We start from the raw sequence: 17,997 nt of genomic DNA, 5'->3' as shown, positions 1-17,997 counted from the left end.
GAGGAGTGGTAGGACAAAAGCAACATTGGAGTACATTTAAGAGAGAATGGGAAGAAAACTTACAAAGAGTAAGCATAAACAAGTCTTTTCAAGGATGGTTCTGTGAAGGAAAGGAGAGAATGAGACACCAGCTGGAGTGGGAGATGTGGGGACAACAATGTTTTTGTTTTAAATATGAGAGAAATAACATTATATTTATATGCAGGTGGAAAGATTCAGTAGAGAGGGAAATACTGATAATTCAGGAGAAAGAGGAGAGAATTGTTGAAGTATTTTTGAGTGGGCAAGTCTGGAAATGAGGGATTGATCTTTGCCAGAAATATCATAATAGGAGAGAAGCCAGAATATATACAGACACAAATACAGTTAAGTGGATAAAGGTGTGGGTGGTATCTTGAAGAAGTTCTCTCTAGATTGCTTAGAAAGAAAGGTCATCAACTGAGAGGGAAGATGGAAGAATAGGTGTTGGACAATTGAGTGGAAAAGAGAAAGTGAAATGGTTTTCCAGGACAGAGTTGGCAACCACGGCCTGTGGGCCAAATCCAATGCATTATCTGCTTTTAGAAGGGCCGTGAGTTAAAAATGTTTTCTATATCTTTACATGGTTGGAGGGGGAAGGAGCAGAACTAAAGAAGAGTAATATTTCATGGCCTATGAAAAGTGTTTGAAATTCAAATTTCAGTGCCTATAAATAAAGTTTTATTGGAACACAGCCATACTTATTATTTACATATTATCTATGGCTGCTTTAGGTCCACATCAGAGTTAAGTAGTTGCAACAGAGACTATAGGGCCAGGAGAACCTCAGATACTAGCCATGTGTCCTTTTACAGAAAGTGTTTATCAACATGTGGTCTAGGAGAATGGAAGAGAGACTGGCTGTGTGGGTACAGGCACAGAGAGAGGGCTGAGATTTGGATTTATCTGGGGTTATAGTTCAGCCAAGTGGTCTAATGAAGTATAAGAGACCGGGAAGTTAAAGGTGAGTGCAAAAGAATGATTATAATTACTGACTGTGGAATGCAAGCTGGCTAAAGAGGGAAGTGAAAACATAAGGAAGGTTTAGAGACCATAAGAATTGTGAGTTCTGGTGGAGTTAAAAGATTTTTGAAGGTGGGAGTGAGCTTAAAAGATAGGAAAATATAGACCAACTGTGGATGTTTCAAATTGAGATTTGGAGGGGATATAGTTACTGCTAACGACAAGGTTTAAGATTTGACCACAGGAAGGAGGGAGTAACACAGAGACTTTCTTTTCTGGACTTTAGCAAAGCCCAGCATCTAACCATATTGAAAGTGTGGACTCTAGAGGTCACAGGAGGCCCTTCTGCTCTGGCATTTTTACCACCTCACTCTGGTGGTCTCAAACTGAAGCACAGGCCTCATCAAGATTAAAATTTGCTTCCTGGCCTTATAATATTGGACAGCATGCCAAACAATATACATTTGCCTCATAGAAATCAATGTGACTGTGAGTTTCTTACTCGCAGTACAGAACTAGACATGTTAGAGTTTATTGTAGAGCCTGTGACACCGAGATGGGAAATATAGAGATGTAATATGAATATATGATCCCTTGCTGCTCTTTCATGAATTTGCACTTTGGCATAGTACTTCCAAAAATAGTAAGGCAAATAAAGAGAAACATACAGAATTGAGAACTGATAACTTTAATGCCGAAATTTAGTAGAATATTTGAAAACCTTATTTGGTTCCACCTCTGTGTCAATAGATGATTTCATTGGAATGCAGTCAGTGCTTAGGGTAGAGTACTGGGATGCTTATGCAGGGGGTGTTTGTTACCTGGCCCAGGAGGAGGAAGGAGATCCTAGATCCCTGGGCTGAATCTCAAAGATGAGCAGGAATTTAGCCAGATAAAAAGGGAGGTGAGGGAGAATGTTCCAGACAAAGGGAATAGCAAAAGTACATGATGCTCGGAGGCATAAAATGACTGGAGGTATTACAGTTTGGTATCATATATATATATATATATATATATATATATATGATATTTTTTTATACATGTATATATGATTTTTGATATAACTAATATATTATAAGGAACATTTGGTGGGTTGTGTGTAGAGGTTTGGCTTTATCCTGAGAACATGAAAGTGTCATTAAAGGTTTTTGAACAGGGAATGACCCATAAAGAGTTGGACTTCAAGGCCATTTACCTTAATTATTTGCTTCCTAAATATATTTTAGTTCTAGCCTAGTCAGTATGATCATTTAGAAGACAGTTGCAATAGTGTTAGCAAGAGATAGGGAAGACCTGAAGTAAAGTAGTAAGGGTGATGGAGAGAGAGGGACCCTAAAAGTAGATAGTAAAATGGACAGGATTTGGTAAGTTGATAGTATCTATGAAGATTGAAAGAAAGGGAGGAATCAGTCTATTTAATATACCTCCTTATTGAGCAACATAGGAATGAATATATTTATCTTCTTGGGTCCTAGAAAGGAAGACTATTGCTTCATATTGAGACCTAAGGCAGGGGGAGGGGGCTTTCCATAACCCTCTGTGAGAGACAAATACACAATTCTCCCATACTAGTGGTTACAACCCTTTATCCAAACAAAATCTTATTATGTAAAACCTCTGATATAACAGCTGACACAGGTAAAGGGACCTGAGCCACCTCCACAGAGCCCCTAGCACTCTGCAGTGTGGACAGCACTGTTCTAAAATGAATACAGCTAAAACTACCCTTACTTCCACTATTCTGAGCCTTGAATTAAAGTTGATAATTGGAGGTCCCTATAGTTCATAGGACCAGAAAGTAGTGGTATCTGCCTCCAATTATGGCAGTGCACTTGCTTTAGAAATGGTTTACTCTTGAGGCATGTTTGAGTAGAGGAAAGGTAAAATTGATGAAGTAGTTATCAGTCTTGACCAGTCTTAATTATCTTGCCCCACCAGAAACAGTATCAGGATGAAGTAGAGGGAGTACCAGTCTAGGAGTCCAGAGGACTGGTCCTGGCTCTGCCATTTGCTAGTCATATGACTGTGGACCCATCCCTGAACCTCATCTTCTCTTACTTCCTGGCCTATTAAATGAAGACTGGGTGATCTCTGAGGCTCCTTCCAGCTCTAAAATTCTATTAATTTGAAATACCCAGAGTTTTGGAAGAAGGCTTTTGATTGAAAATCCAGTCTCAGAGATTAGTCCCTGCCTGTGAGAAATGACCTGAAAGCCCCATGGGAGGGAATGGAGGTAAAGCAGCCTATGGTATTCATAAATCCATGTTCATCATTCTGTAGCTAGACATAGCACACTTTTGGCAGTTAGTTTTAGTGGGAATTTCCCACTATCTTTTGCAGTTGGGTTTTGGCCATATGAACACAGTGATGATGAGTAAGTGCCTGTGACCAGCTAGAACTAGAGGATTGCATAGGAAGCAAAAGTAATAGTTGTTTGAGGTAGTTCTTTTGTAAGGTTTTGAGAGTGTAGCTTGTGTCCTGACCCTATCTCTGTTACATGGAGTGAGTGTACCATTTCCCCACAGCTGAGCTTTAGAGAAGGTGGACCCTTCTCTTCCGTGGAGCTTTGCTGGTAGATTTGCATAGCAAATTATTCCAAAATTTAGTGGCTTAAAACAAAAAAATTTATTACCTCACAGTTTCTGTGGGTCAGGAATTCAGGAGTAGTACAATTGGATGGCTCTGGGCATAGAGTCTCTCATGAAGTTGCCAGGATGTTCGCTCAGGCTGTAGTCATCTGAAAAGAAGGTTGATTGGGCTCAACGACCCACTTCCAACCCGTGGCATGGCTGTTGGCAAGAAGCCTCATTTCCTTGCCACATCGGCTTCTTCATAGGGCTACTTAAATGTCCTAATGACTTTGGCAACTGACTTTCCCCAGAGCAATTCAAGAGGGATAGCAAGACACAAGCTGCAGTGTCTTCTGTGACTTAGTAGAAGTCATTCGTCATTTCGCCGTGGTCCATTTGGAAGAAGCAAGTCAGTACGTACAGCCTACACTCAAGGAAAGGGAAACTAGGCTCCCTCAAAGAAAAAAGTGTCTTAGAATTTGTGGACAAACTGTAGAACCACACAGCTGACTTTGGCACTAGTTTTCTGACTGAGGTGGTTCCAGGAACAGTGTTTATTCAAGAGTATGTCTGGTTAGTCAAGAACTTAGTACTGACTCACAAACTGGTTCTTGGAGGTGGGTAACTATTGCTCTTTTTCCCTCCCTTGAGATATACCTAACAGTTACTGAGGAACTGAATGAAAAGGAAAATTTTTGACATATTTGTTACTTTATTCAGCAAACATTGACCAGATATGACCATGTGCAGGAATGTAGAGCAAGCACATACTTTGAGGAATTCATACTAGGGAAGACACAAAAAAAGCAAAAGAGGGAAAAAAAGGACATACAATTTAATATGATACATACTATGGTAGAAGTCAGCATGGTGTAATTTGGGTGCACAGACGAGGGGCACCTAACAAAAACTTGGATGTCAAGGAGTCAGAGAAGCTTTCTGGAAGCAGTGACTCCTGGGTAAGGCCCCTCCACCTGTCACAGGACTCAGAGATAGAGCTTTATGGCCCTATGCAGGGAAGGACCTCATTACTCTTTCTACCTTACAGAATGTTGCTGAGGCACAGTGCATTGCCAATCAAGTTCAGCTCTTCTATGCCACCGACCGGAAGGAGACCTACGAGTTAGTGGAGACCTTTAACTTCAGACCAAATGAATTCAAATATATGTCTGTCATCGCTGAATTGGAGCAAAGTGGACTTGGAGCAGAGCTGAAATGTGCCCAGAACCAGGATAAGACTTAGAGCTGTAAGGATTGGCTTACAGTGTCTGCTCAGCCCTGGATAGTTTTCTAAAGCCCACCTGCCCCCTTGAACTTTTGGAGCTTAACAGATATAAGGAGCAGTCTCTAATGAGTTGACCTGTGTGCTTATTGCAAGTAGTAGTCATGGAGGTGAGCCCTTTTACTTGATATTCAGGAATGAAGGTAGCAGACATTCTGAGAATTATCTGCCAGCGAATTTAAGCTTTCCTTTTTAAGTGTTTGAGGTCATAACCAGAGAGAGCTAAGGTTCCACAGGATGGTTGATTTGACTTTACACAGTGTAATAGTGCTATGCACCGTACAGCCCCCAAATGATTAGTTCCTCATATGTATAAACTTATGACAGGGTAATAAGCTTGACGACCTGCTGTAGTTAGACGTGGGCTTTGCATACTCTTCCTGTGTGCCCCTTGGCTGACCAAAGGCATAGCCCAAATATCCTGTTTAGAATCTAGAACAACCAGATATTGCTATCAGGATTAAGGCTTAATGTAGATGTCCCCAGAGTTGCCTTTAGTGTAGCTGGTTTGGAGGGTCTTGTAGATTTCAGGTGTAGTTAAATACACCAGTATGGTGCCTGCGTACTGTTAAACCATAGTTTATGGTACCTCCTCCTCTAGAAGCTGTGTATTTGGAGGGGGGGAGTCAGTACAGTGTCAACAAATCAACACTTCTGTAAGGAAAGGATTGATCCAGATTTGCATGTTTTGCTTTGTTTGTTTTAAACAACTCTAAACCATGCCAGTATTAAATGAAAAAGTAGGTGGAAGCAAATGTTCCCAGATTGGGTGTGGGGAAAATGTAGCAATAAAATAAAGTCTGGTTTACAGTCTTTTTACACTAAACAGTGAAATCTAACCTGTGTGCTGTCCTTGGTGTCAGTGTGAATCAGTGGACTGATCAAAACCTATCTTTGGACTCAGCAGTTGCTTGAAACGCCAAATACAAGAAAGGAGCTCTCCAGCGCTGAAAACTCACATTTGGTTTGTAGTGTCATTGTTGTGGCTCCCAGCTCAGTGATAGAAGAGGGTGGTGGTTACACACCAGCCTTCTGAATCTGAGGTACCAGAGCCCCCCCAGTATTGTCATCGACCCCCTTTATTATGCCTTTCCTTTTCCTGATCTGATGTGCTCCAACTTTGCCGCTCCTGCCTGCGGTTTGCCTGTGTGACACTGAATTGGTAAGTGAGAATGTAACCAGGAGTTTTAGACTGTGTGTGTATACGTTCTTTATTATGGAAGATTGTTTTTAGGTTGGGCCTGTCTCTAAGCTCTTGAGATGGGATTGGTCTTTCCATTGTTTTCTGAGCTGTGTCTGTTTTGTTGTACTTCTGAGTCTGTGTGTAGAAAGAGATCGTGTGTATTTAAGCTGAAAAAGCTGCTAGCCTTTCACAGTTTCTCTAAAGGTTGAGCTCTTTCCTAATGCAAATTCTGGATCTGCCTCTGTTCTGACAGTTCATTTTTTGAGAAACTTGAGTCTGGATGTTTCAAGTCCCAGGAATTTTTGACATCAGGTTGGAGTTGCTTTCATGGGTATCCAGCGATGTGTGCTTTTCCCTCTGGATGGACCCACTTCTTGGCCATAGTACATTTTTATAACACCTCCACCAGAGTGTGAGAAGAAATAAGATGATGGGAGAAGAAATAAGAATTAATTGGCTGCTCGTTCCTCCCAGCTTTGCTCTATATCCCCACTTGCCAGCAAAGAATGTATACATGGACAGTTATATTGGACATGGTCAGAATGCCATCTGGCTGCTCTTTATAACTTACCCGGCAAGATCTGGCAAAGAACCAAAAGAAAATTGTGACAGTCAGTAAATTTGTACCCTGGTGTGACATGGTGTTACGGGAAGTGGACGAGTTTTAGAGTTAAGTGAATCTGGGCTCAGATGTCGTGTTGGGATTCATTAGCTCTGTAATGTTGAACGAATTATCTAAAGCCTTTGATTCTATTTCTCCATCTGAAAAATGTGGACCATAATAATATCTACCTCGTAGGATTACTGTGAGAATTTAAGCAGACTTACACGTAGACTACAGTAGAGCTTCATAAATGTCAATACCACTCTTTTCTACTCCCCCTCCTGTCATTAAAGACCAAATCAGTGTTTCAGATGCGGAGATCATTCTTCATTCTGGTGTAAAGAGCAAACCTTATCTCACAAGTTCTCAAACTTTAAGTTGCAGTAGAATTACCTAGAGCACTTTAAAATGCAGATTCTCAGGTCCCCCACCCTGCTGAATCATAATCTTTTCAGAAGGTGCTGGGAATCTGCGTTTAAGATGTGCTCCAGATGATTGGGATGTAGGTAATTCACCAGTCACACTTTGAGAACCATTGCCTTATCTGTTCTTCACAAAAAAAACCCTCCCATTAGCCAGATCTTTCTTTCCTACGGACATTAACCTTAGGATTGGTTCCTTTGCTCTTGCCTCCCATAGTGGTCTCCCTTTCTGTACTTTAAAGTATAATTATTTATGTATGTATCTTTTTTTCCCCACTAGACTGTGAGCTCCTTGAGGGCCAGAGTTTATCTCCATTCCCAGTGCCAAGGACATGGCCTGGAACATAGATGATACTGAGTTGTTTGTTGAATAAATAAATAACATGGATTTTAGCCAAAACATGATCTTGTATGTGTACCTATATTTAAATACTCTGAATTTAAGTGAATCTCTCCACATCCACAGATTGGAACTTACTGAGTAGTAATATCTGCAAACCAAGAGGCCAGCTTCTACACAGTGTCTGTATCCCACCAGTCCGCTGGCATTACCACAGTGGGCTGTCTGCCCAGGACAATTCAGCAGGCACTCACAGAGCGCTTACTCCAGCCGCCATGTAGGAAGATGAGTAGGATGGTCCCTGCCCTCAAGCTCCGTTCTGGCCGCAGCCTGAGTCTCTTTTCCCTCTGCCATTGTGCTTCACATCTGGCACCTGGTCTTAGTTCTTCTGCTTCTTTCTTCAACCAGTTTGGAAGCAGGAACCACATGTTCTGTTTTTTGTAGTCTCTACAACCCTGACCTTATTCAGTCTTGGAGGAGAGGTATAAATGCCCACCCCCAGCCATTTGATTTAGCATTGATTCAGCATCCGTTAATATTTTTTGAGCACCTATTGTATGCCAAGCACAGTTCTAGGAAAACTGGGGAATACAACAGACAAGATAAATAAGGCCCCTGTTTTCATGGAGCTTATCTCCTTGTGGAGAAGACAAATGAATAAACCAGTAATATTATTTCAAATACTGGTAGTGCTATGAAAATTTAAAAAAAAAAATAGTGTGCTAGAATGTGGAGTGGAGGCAGTAACTTAGTGGTCAGGAGAGCCCACTCAGCAGAGGTGGCAGTTGATACATGAGTTGAGGATAAGTCCCAGGTAGAGAGAACAGCAAGTGCTGAGGACTTGAAGCAGGGTCAAGCTAAGCATGAGTGTTTCTGGGTGCAGTATATAGGTTCATTCCCTTGAGGAGCTCACAGTTCAGCAAGTGAGACACTGACATGAACAACTATAAGGCCAGTGCCATCTCAGAAGAGGGGCAAGGAAGGCTAAAGAACACTGCTGGGTACTGTGGGGATGCACATCTTGCCAGATCATGGCACCCACCATGAAGCACTTAGGCTTGTAATAGAGAATAAGAGGTAGATGATATCAAGGTCTCAAAGAATATGTGCTCCATACAGAGAGGCCTGATGAGTTCAGAGCTGACCTCACAATATATACACGTTAGCAGTAACCACTAGCATAGATGACTGGAGGCTCACCACGTGCCAGGCGCTGTGTAAGCGCTTTGCATGGATTATCTCAATCCTCACAACCCTGTGAGGACAGCAGGAACCTGCTAGTTGGTGAGATGTTCTGCTGCCCTCTACACCAACCCTGTCCTCCCCTACTTCCAGCTCAGATAAGATGGCAGCCTCCCAGTTACCCCTAACCCCAGCTCCAGCAGCCAGCTCAGGCCCTGGGAAGTCATGGGTGGCTCTTGAATCAGCCCTTGCTCTGAGACACAGGTATGCCAATCTTCCTGCTGTCAACTAAAGAACAAAATGCATGCGTTAAACATTTCTGATTTCTCCAAACTTTATTTCAAAAGGCTTCGTGTTCTAAGGAGAACTTGCTTTGTGCTGCATGGAACGCTCTGGTCTTGGCAATTCTAATGTGGCACGATGGTGGCAGCATTTTTGTCCCTGTTCTGCTGAAGGAGAGGCTCAGGGCACAGAAAGGTAAGAGGTGGCTTAAAGGTCATTGTCTGCATCAGGAGCCAAGCCAGGAATAGAAAGTGACTGTCCAGGCCCCAGACTTAATGGTGTCGTTGGTAACGTCCACTGAGCAGGCTCATATCCCTCACATTCACAGGGTACCTCTGAACTCTCTGGACCTCAGGAACTAGAAGGGCTGCAAGAAAAATTGGTTTGAAGCATTATGAATCCTCCCGGGCTCCCTAGAGCTTTCAGAACCAAGGCCCTTTGGATCAGCTCACAGGACACAGGAGCTTCAGGATCTGGTCAACTTCTCCAGGCTCATTTTTTTTTTTTTTTTTTAATTTTTTTTTTTTTTTAACGTTTATTTATTTTTGAGACAGAGAGAGACAGAGCATGAACTGGGGGAGGGGCAGAGAGAGAGGGAGACACAGAATCAGAAACAGGCTCCAGGCTCTGAGCCATCAGCCCAGAGCCTGACGCGGGGCTCGAACTCACGGACCGCAAGATCGTGACCTGGCTGAAGTCGGACGCTTAACCAACTGCGCCACCCAGGCGCCCCATCTCCAGGCTCATCTTGTGCTAGACCCCCACCCACTGCCTTAGCTCCAGACATTCTGGATGACCAGCAGTTCCTTGAATACACTGTGCTCTTCTTACCACTGTTCTGGTCTTTTTAGATACTTTTGCCTGCCTCAACTGCCCATTTCCCCTTCATCATGTTAATTCATCTGTCTTTCAAAACTCCACTTAAGCATCCAGAGCCTTCCCTGACATCTGCCCCACTCCCTGCTGCCCATCACGTGCTCCTCTGTGACTCCCCGGCATTTTGTGCTCCACATTTACAAGGCTGTCTCTCCCATAGACTGGATGCTTTTCGGAGACAGGGATCACGTCTTATTGGACATTATCTTCCCATGAAGCCTAGCACAGAGAGAGAAAATACCCAGCGAATGTTGAATAAATTCCTCTTGGATGACTGCTCAGCTCAGACCACCTGTGTCTATAAACATCCCTTGCACAATGAGATCTAGCCCCGGCAAACACACTGTGATTATGTCCCAGCCCCAGGCAGCGGGCATTTTGCTTGCTCTTATTATGGAGGCTGCACATAGAAAACAAAACCATGGGGCCATCAGAGGAGGCAACCAGCTTCAGGGTATGTAAGCAGGAAGAACTGAGAGACAATGTCCAAACTTTTGGAGCAAGACAATTATTTTAAGGTACCAGCACAGCATGTTCAAGCTCCTGTCTTGGCTTACCAAATTTTATTTATTTATTTTTAATGTTTTTATTTATTTTTGAGACAGAGAGAAACAGAGCATGAGCAGGGGAGGAGCAGGGAGAGGGGGAGACACAGAATCTGAAGCAGGCTCCAGGCTCTGAGTTGTCAGCACAGAGCCCGATACGGGGCTTGAACTCACAGAGTGTGAGATCATGACCTGAGCTGAAGTCGGATGCTTAACCGACTGAGCCACCCAGGCGCCCCAAGGCTTACCAAATTTTAACATTAAAAACAATCTTAGGGGCGCCTGGGTGGCTTGGTCGGTTGAACGTCTGACTTCGACTCAGGTCATGATCTCGCGGTCCGTGAGTTCAAGCCCCGCGTCGGGCTCTGTGCTGACAGCTCAGAGCCTGGAGCCCGTTTCGGATTCTGTGTCTCCCTCTCTCTCTGCCCCTCCCCTGTTCATGCTCTGTCTCTCTCTGTCTCAAAAATAAATAAACGTTAAAAAAAAATTAAAAAAAATTAAAAATAAAAAAATAAAATAAAAATCTTAGCCGGGGTACCTTGGTGGCTCAGTCAGTTAAGCTCCCAACATTTGGTTTCCACTCAGGTCATGATCTTAGGTTTGTGGGATTGAGTCCCACATCGGGCTCTATGCTGACAGCACAGAACCTGCTTGGGATTCCCTCTCCCCTCTCTCTCTGCCCCTCCCCTGCTCACTCTCTCTCTCTCAAAATAAACATAAAAATAAATAAATAAAAGGATCTTAGGGGTGCCAGGATGGCTCATTCAGTTGAGCATGTGACTTTTGATATTGGCTCAGGTCATGATTTCAAGGTTTGTGGGATCAAGCCCCACATCAGGCTCTGGACTGAGAGCATGGAGTCTGCTTGGGATTCTGCCTCTCCCTCTCTCAAAATAAAAAAAGAAAAGAAATTAATTAAAAGGATCTTAGAGGGGCACCTTGGTGACTCAGTTGGTTAAGCATCTGCCTCATGCTCTCAGCTCAGGTCTTGATCTCAGGGTTGTGAGTTCAAGCCCTGCATTGGCCTTCAGGCTGGGCATGGAGCCTAAGATAGATAGATAATTGGTAGACAGATGAGAGAGAGTGAGAGAGAGAGAGAGGATCTTAGAGACTGTCCAGTTGCTAGTTTTCAACTGTGCTTCAGGAAATGCCAACAGTTCCTTAGAGGTGGGAATCCTGGGAGCCTGGTCCTTACCCCAAACTCAACCTGAGAAGCGGTGTTGTATTTACTGGACTTCGCCTAAGCTGTCATTTGAAGAAACAGTTCCCAAGAAAGGCTGAAAAACCGTGGTCTAGTTTAACCTCCCACCATGACGGCAACTCTCTACAGCATCTCCTAGCCACTGGGCAACTGTTCGAAAACTTCCAGGGTCTGGGAGCTGTCCACCCTGCTAGCTGACGTGAGCCCTGCTGAAACAGCTCTGAGTGATGGTAAGTTCTTCCCCAACCAGCACTGAGACCTAGCCACCCCTCACTCCTGTCATCTTGCTGGGCTTCTTTCTGCCCACCATAGCGGAGCCTCCCAGCAAACTCTGTTCACTTTTCTACCTCACAGCCTCTCCTGCTGGCGTATGACAACAGCTCTCAAGTTGCCTGGCAGCCTCTGCTGCAGATTAAGCTGCCTTCTGTCTTTCCTGAGATGACTGAAAACCCTAGCCCCTGCTTATGGAAAGACTGCCTCACCACTGGGGCCTGGAGCTGAGCCTAAGGTCACCTACTGGGATGACCAGAGTGGATTTAGGGTGACAGTCCTTCAGGAGTTGTCATGGCCCACCTGGCAGTCATCTCCTCACACTGCCACTCACTGAGGTCACCTTAGTAACCCCTCCACCTTGCCCTTTTCTCACTCACGTCCCCACTCCCACCCTCGACTATCTCCCCACAATCAGCTGTCAAACATGGCTCTTCCTACCTGGAACTCTTGACTTCGAGGCTTCTACACGTATCCTGATTTCATGTCACCTGGCTGGTTTCCATCACAGTGTTCCCATCACATCTTGACTTGAACCTTGACTCTTGCCCAGAAGCTGTCTCCCTCTCAACAGATGTGATACTCACTTTTCCTCAGTCTTCTACATCTGCCATGGCAGTTATCAGAGATAAGTGGTACCCCCTCAAGCATTTCATTTAACCACTGCCCCCCCCCAAAAAAAACCCTTGCCTTGGTTTGAAACATCACTGCTGCATCATTTGGAGTCTTGGGATCCACTGTGATCCCCAGATTACTTTTGCTAGTGTTGTTATTATGCCTACATTTATGATTTGGCATGAATCCCCACCTTACATTCTTATTTCTTCAACCCACATTTATTCTCCCAATTTGGCCTTCCTCTGTTCTGGTAGAAGTAGCTGACAGATCTAATATTTTTCAGGGAAAGGAAGGGAGCAGAGAGGTGTTTTGCTGAACCTCTCTTGGTACATGGCTTCCAGGAGACTCTGAGATGTTTGCTTCCATTACTTAAGTTTCTTCCATTTGATCTCTTTCAACAATACCATGAAGACAATGTTACTCCCATTTTACAAATGAGGATACTGGGGAGACAGCATCATAGATGTTAAGAATTAGGTGTAAATTAGAATCCCAGGTCTGCCTTTGGACAAGTTACCCAACTTCTCTGAGTCTTTGTATTCTCATCTGTAAATTAAAAAAAAAAAAAAGTCTTATCTCAAAAGAAAAGGATTAAATGATATAGCATATGTAGAGTGTTTAGCTCTATGCTTCACACATAATAAAAGTGCAGCAAAATCATAGCTGCTAGATTAAATACTTCGTTTTTTCAAGGCAGACATCTCCACATGGAGGAGGTGGGATCTTCCACTTTTAGAACACAGATCTACTTCTAGAATATGGACCTACTTCTAAACACAAGTTTCTATTGTGCTATTTTTCCTGCACTATGTTTTCATTTCAAGAAATTCTTTTCTATGAATATAGACTTGAGCAATAGTTATCAGGTCAGAGAGCATAGCAGTAGGAATTTGGGGCTCTCAAGGCTGGATTCACAAACTGGCTGATAGGAGCCAGGAGAGGAAGGCTGGGTTAAGCCCAGACCAGAGTATACAGGTTGGAATGAGCACTATTTACCTGTCCTGATGATCAGTGCCCATACCTAGGACAGGGGAAAGAGTGGTAGGGGCAGGCAAATAAATCCAGCACCTAGGAGCTGACATCTGGGTCAGGAGCCAGTTGACAACTTGGAGTTTCAGGCCAAGGTGTGGGGCCTGCCTGATTATTTGTAGATGGCTTATCGGAGACCAAATTCTTCCAGATTATAGAACTCTGCTTACTTAGCTCATTAGATTGAACAGTTTGACAGCTTTAAGAGGCCTAAAGCGTATAATTTTCCCACCTGGTTGGGCATCAAAAACACCTAAAGAACTTGTCAAAGATGTTGATTCTTGGGCCCCACCACTAAAATATGGATTCTTTTGGTCTGAGGTGAGGCCTGGGAAACTATTTAAAAAATAAATCTCCAGGTAAGTTTACAGTTCAGCCTGGTTTGGGAACCCCTGCAATAAAGTAGTGATTATACACCTGAAAGAAAGGGCCCCAGACCAGGCAACATGACTTTCCCAATGTCACACAGGGTGTTGTCAGCAACATTCCTTCTATCTCTTTGTAGCAAATTTTCTCTGCACCTTGGTGCCAGGCAACCCAACTGTAACTATCTGAAAAACAATGGTTGGGCTTATTGTCTGCTTCTAGGAAAGATTTCTGTTCCTTATGTTACTCTCTCCTTGGAAGAGAGTTTCTGTTCCTTATGTTACTCTCTCCTTGGAAGAGTCTCACCTGGGGTGAGACTGGCTATTCCTAGCAAGTCCCAGGTAAGGACTTTGAAGGACAACAGAGGAAACAGAGGCCTTCCCAGACTCTTGGAGTCCAGATGGCTTCCTTGTATGATTTGAGAGCTGAGATTTCCCCAGCTTGTGACCCCTGGAGCCAAATACTGGATTATCTGTTGCACTGGATTATCTGTGCCTGGACCCTGCAGCTGCACAGAGAATTGTGTGTTGCCCGTGTAGGCTGAAGCTCTCTATCCATCCTGTGCATATTTGCTCTTGCCTGTGGTGAGGGAGCAGAGGGGGATGATGTATGGTAGCTGGGCAGGCATGGGGGATGGATGAGAACTCAGCTACAGAGCTTGCTGGGAGACTCACACCCCATTGGAGCTGGGATTGATTGGCTGGAACTTTCTCGCCCTTCTCAGTTTGTCTCAGAGCCAGCAGCCTGCACTGTGTCCTCTGGGCACCCCTGTGGAGAGGGAATTGCTTTCAAGGTCACGGAAGCTCTGGGTATCTCAGTGGTGGTCTACCATATACTTTCTTCCCAGAGGCAGAGACCCTCCACTCAAGTGACCCTCAGATAGACTTCTTTTCCTGAACCCCTTCTCTCTGTATCTTGTCTCCTTTTTGTGTCTTTCTCGTTTTTCCCCTTCTACCTGCAGCTCACCTTAATGACTTTCTCTCCTGGGTGCTATATCTGTAGAATGTGTGGAATATGACCTGTGCCGGCAGATTTTGCAAGGGTCTCAAAAGAGTGAGTGAGAAATCTAAGGTGGTGTCAAGGTTACTGAGGATGGTGGGCGAACTTAATGCTGTTAATACTCTAACATGGGTCCAGGCACAAATGTCTGTGCTATCATCTACTTTCCCAGGAGACCGTTTTTAGAAAAGTGTCTAGCTCCCTTCCAAGCCAATTTCTTCTCTCCCTGATTTGCCAGTGGGTCATATGAGGTAGCTCTTAAACAGTACATGTGCTAAACACTCATGTGTGGGACAGGGGGTAGACCCATGACTGGAGTTAGGAGGCTGGGTCCCAGCTCCACCATTTTCAGGCTGTGGCTCTTGGCCAAGTCATTTCGAAAACCTTTTGGAGCCATTGCTTGCCTCCCAGGTTTGTCACAGGACTCAAAAATGACCAGAGAGGTGAAAGCACTTTGTAAACCAAAAATTTCCTTACAACTGTCAGTTGTTGCTACAGGGTTCCAAGGAGAGAGTAACATAAAGAACAGCCCACTTTTCAGGGTTTACTGTCCAAAGGGGAAGACAATCTCCTGGGCTTCACCAGGAAGTCCTGAGAACTTTCTGCAAAGCACTAAGAACTTTCTGTGCCGAGGGCTCCCCCGTGAGGAGGATTGGTTCCAGGCAGCTGGTGTGATGAAAGAAGACTCCCCGGAAGAGGAGAGCGAACTCTTATTTCCCTTAGCCTGGGCCAAAGCTGCACTCCTTAAGCTGTTTCTTGAAAAAAACCCTAAATGCAGCCCCGTGGGGAGCTGGGTAACAATTGTGGAAGTCACGGGCTGTACTTGCTGTGGAATTCAGACTCCACAGGGTGCAGTGTGAGTCCTAGAAGCAGGGCCCCACCCACTGCCTGAACAGCTGCTTTCTGGCTGGGAGGAGCAGTTTTCCCACCTCCAGGAAATGAAGCTAAGATGGGACCTAGTGATCCTCCCAGAGAGAGCTGTAGGGCAGAGCGTGGGGTGTCATCCTAACACGCCCACTGCCTTCTTCCCCCTGAGCATAACCTCTTTCTCTCTTGCCCACTCCTTCTTCTCTCCCTCTGGAGGGAAGGACAATTCACAGCCCTAGAAAGACAAACCTCTCTCCCTCCCAGGGTTGATGAGAGGAAGAAATGAGAAAATGCATCTCAAGCACAGGTATATAAAAAGCTCACTGAATGGCTTTTTTGTGATTATTTATCTTTGGGCCCATCCCCTTCACTCCCTGTGCCTCATGTTTCCCATTTACTCTGAGGAAGTTAGACCAAGTGATGATAGTCAAGGACTTTCCCCTTTAAGAGCAGATCTCTTTCGGTTGCATGTAATGATCTGTAGCCTCAGGTTTTTGTTTTCCTTTTTGTTTTAAGTAAGCTCCGTGCCCAGAGTAAGGCTTGAACTCACACACCGGAAATCGAGAGTCCCATGCACTACTGACTGAACCAGCCAGGCACCGTAGTGTAGCCTCAGTTTTATGAGCTGTGAAATGGGACACCTGGACCGGGTAGAAAATCCTCACAAGACTGAGGCTTTTGTCAGCACCCGCAAAGCAAGGGCAAATACAGCGTGTCTGCCAAATGCAGTGCCTGACATCCGATGAGTCCTCAGTAAATACTATGGAATGAATGAATAAATGAACAAATGAATGCAGTGGGTATACTGTTTTCACTCCACCATGCTGTCTCTGTAAGATGTTTACACTAATTTACTACTATCATTACTAGAAGACAGCACCCCGGCCCTCTGGGAGGGCCTCCAGCTTGACTCTGCCCCACAAGTAAAACAGGGAACAGGAAGCGGTTGTCTTAGTCTGTCCAGGCTGCTGTAACAGAATGCCATAGACTGGTTGGCTTAAAAACAACAGAAAGTTATTTTTCACAGTTCTGGAGGCTGGGAAGCCCAAAGTCAAGGCATTCACAGCTTCAGAGTCTTGTGAGGACCTGCTTCCTGGATCACAGATGGCCATCTTTTTGCTGTGTCCTCACATGGGAGAAGAGGCAAGGGTATTCTCTGGGGTCTCTTTTGCAAGGACACTAATCTCATTCCTGAGGGACTCTACCCTCATATCGTCCTCACCTCCCAAAGGCCCCACCTCCAAATACCATCACACTGGTGATTAGGTTTCAACATATGAATTTCACGGGGTGATATAAGCATTCAATCTGTAGCACAGGTTCTCAAACCTTAGTCTTCTGAATAAATATCCCTGGGTAGCTTGCTAAATAGCAGATTCCTGGACCCACCCCAGAGATACTGAAACAGAATCTCTATGAGAGAGGCCTAGAAATCTGCCCTTGTGTGGTTCCTTTTTAAAACTTATTGTTAATAAGTTTACTCAATTATTGTTAATAAGTAAATACTTATTATTTAAATAAGTAATAATTATTGTGTAATTTAATTGTTAATAAGTTTACCTATTACTGTTTATAAGTTTTGGGGTGCCTGGCTGGCTCATTCAGTTGAGTAGTTGAGCGTCTGACTATGTTGGCTCAGGTCATGATCCCAAGGTTGTGGGATGGAGCCCAGCATCAGGCTGCATGCTGGGCATAGAGCCTGCTTAAGAGTCTCTCTCTCTCCCTCTGCTCCTATCCCCTGACTCATGCACTCTCTTTCTCTCTCTAAAATTAAAAAAAAAAAAAAATTAAATATATTGCCATTAATAATTTTCAACTTACTGTTGAAATATTAAAATGTATACAAAAGTAGAGCCAATAGTATAACAAACCCCAAGTCCCTATGACTCAGCATAAAAGATTTTTAACACATGACAATCTGGTTTCATATCTACCCTCACCTACTTTCCCTCCAAATCCTAGACATCAGATTGTTTCATCCTTACATTCTTTTGTTTATATTTCTAAAAGACAAGTACTTACCAAAAAAATCCTAAAATAACAATAATTCCTTAATATTATCAAAAGTACAGTCATTCGGGGCGCCTGGGTGGCGCAGTCGGTTAAGCGTCCGACTTCAGCCAGGTCACGATCTCGCGGTCCGGGAGTTCGAGCCCCGCGTCGGGCTCTGGGCTGATGGCTCAGAGTCTGGAGCCTGTTTCCGATTCTGTGTCTCCCTCTCTCTCTGCCCCTCCCCCGTTCATGCTCTGTCTCTCTCTGTCCCAAAATAAATAAACGTTGAAAAAAAAAAAGTACAGTCATTCAAATTTCCTAATTATTTCATAAATATTTTTACAGTTGATTTGTTCAAATCAGGATCCAAAGATCCACAACTCGCAAC

At 44.2% G+C, this 17,997-nt stretch overlaps 1 protein-coding gene across 2 annotated transcripts in view; it reads left to right on the top strand.

Moving 5' to 3' along the window:
• The window catches only part of ATPAF1 (ATP synthase mitochondrial F1 complex assembly factor 1), a 28,032-nt gene extending 20,590 nt beyond the window's left edge, over positions 1-7,442 (top strand). For both annotated transcript variants that reach the window (XM_030325455.1, XM_030325454.1), the window contains one exon: positions 4,600-7,442. In XM_030325455.1, the coding sequence (XP_030181315.1) occupies positions 4,600-4,794 (195 nt within the window). In that variant the 3' untranslated portion in view covers positions 4,795-7,442. The remainder of the gene's footprint in view (positions 1-4,599) is intronic.
• Positions 7,443-17,997: the final 10,555 nt, after the last annotated feature.

This window comes from Lynx canadensis, chromosome C1 (assembly GCF_007474595.2).
Source record: "Lynx canadensis isolate LIC74 chromosome C1, mLynCan4.pri.v2, whole genome shotgun sequence".
NCBI classification, from domain to species: domain Eukaryota; kingdom Metazoa; phylum Chordata; class Mammalia; order Carnivora; family Felidae; genus Lynx; species Lynx canadensis.
This window is presented reverse-complemented; position numbering and strand designations above follow the sequence as displayed.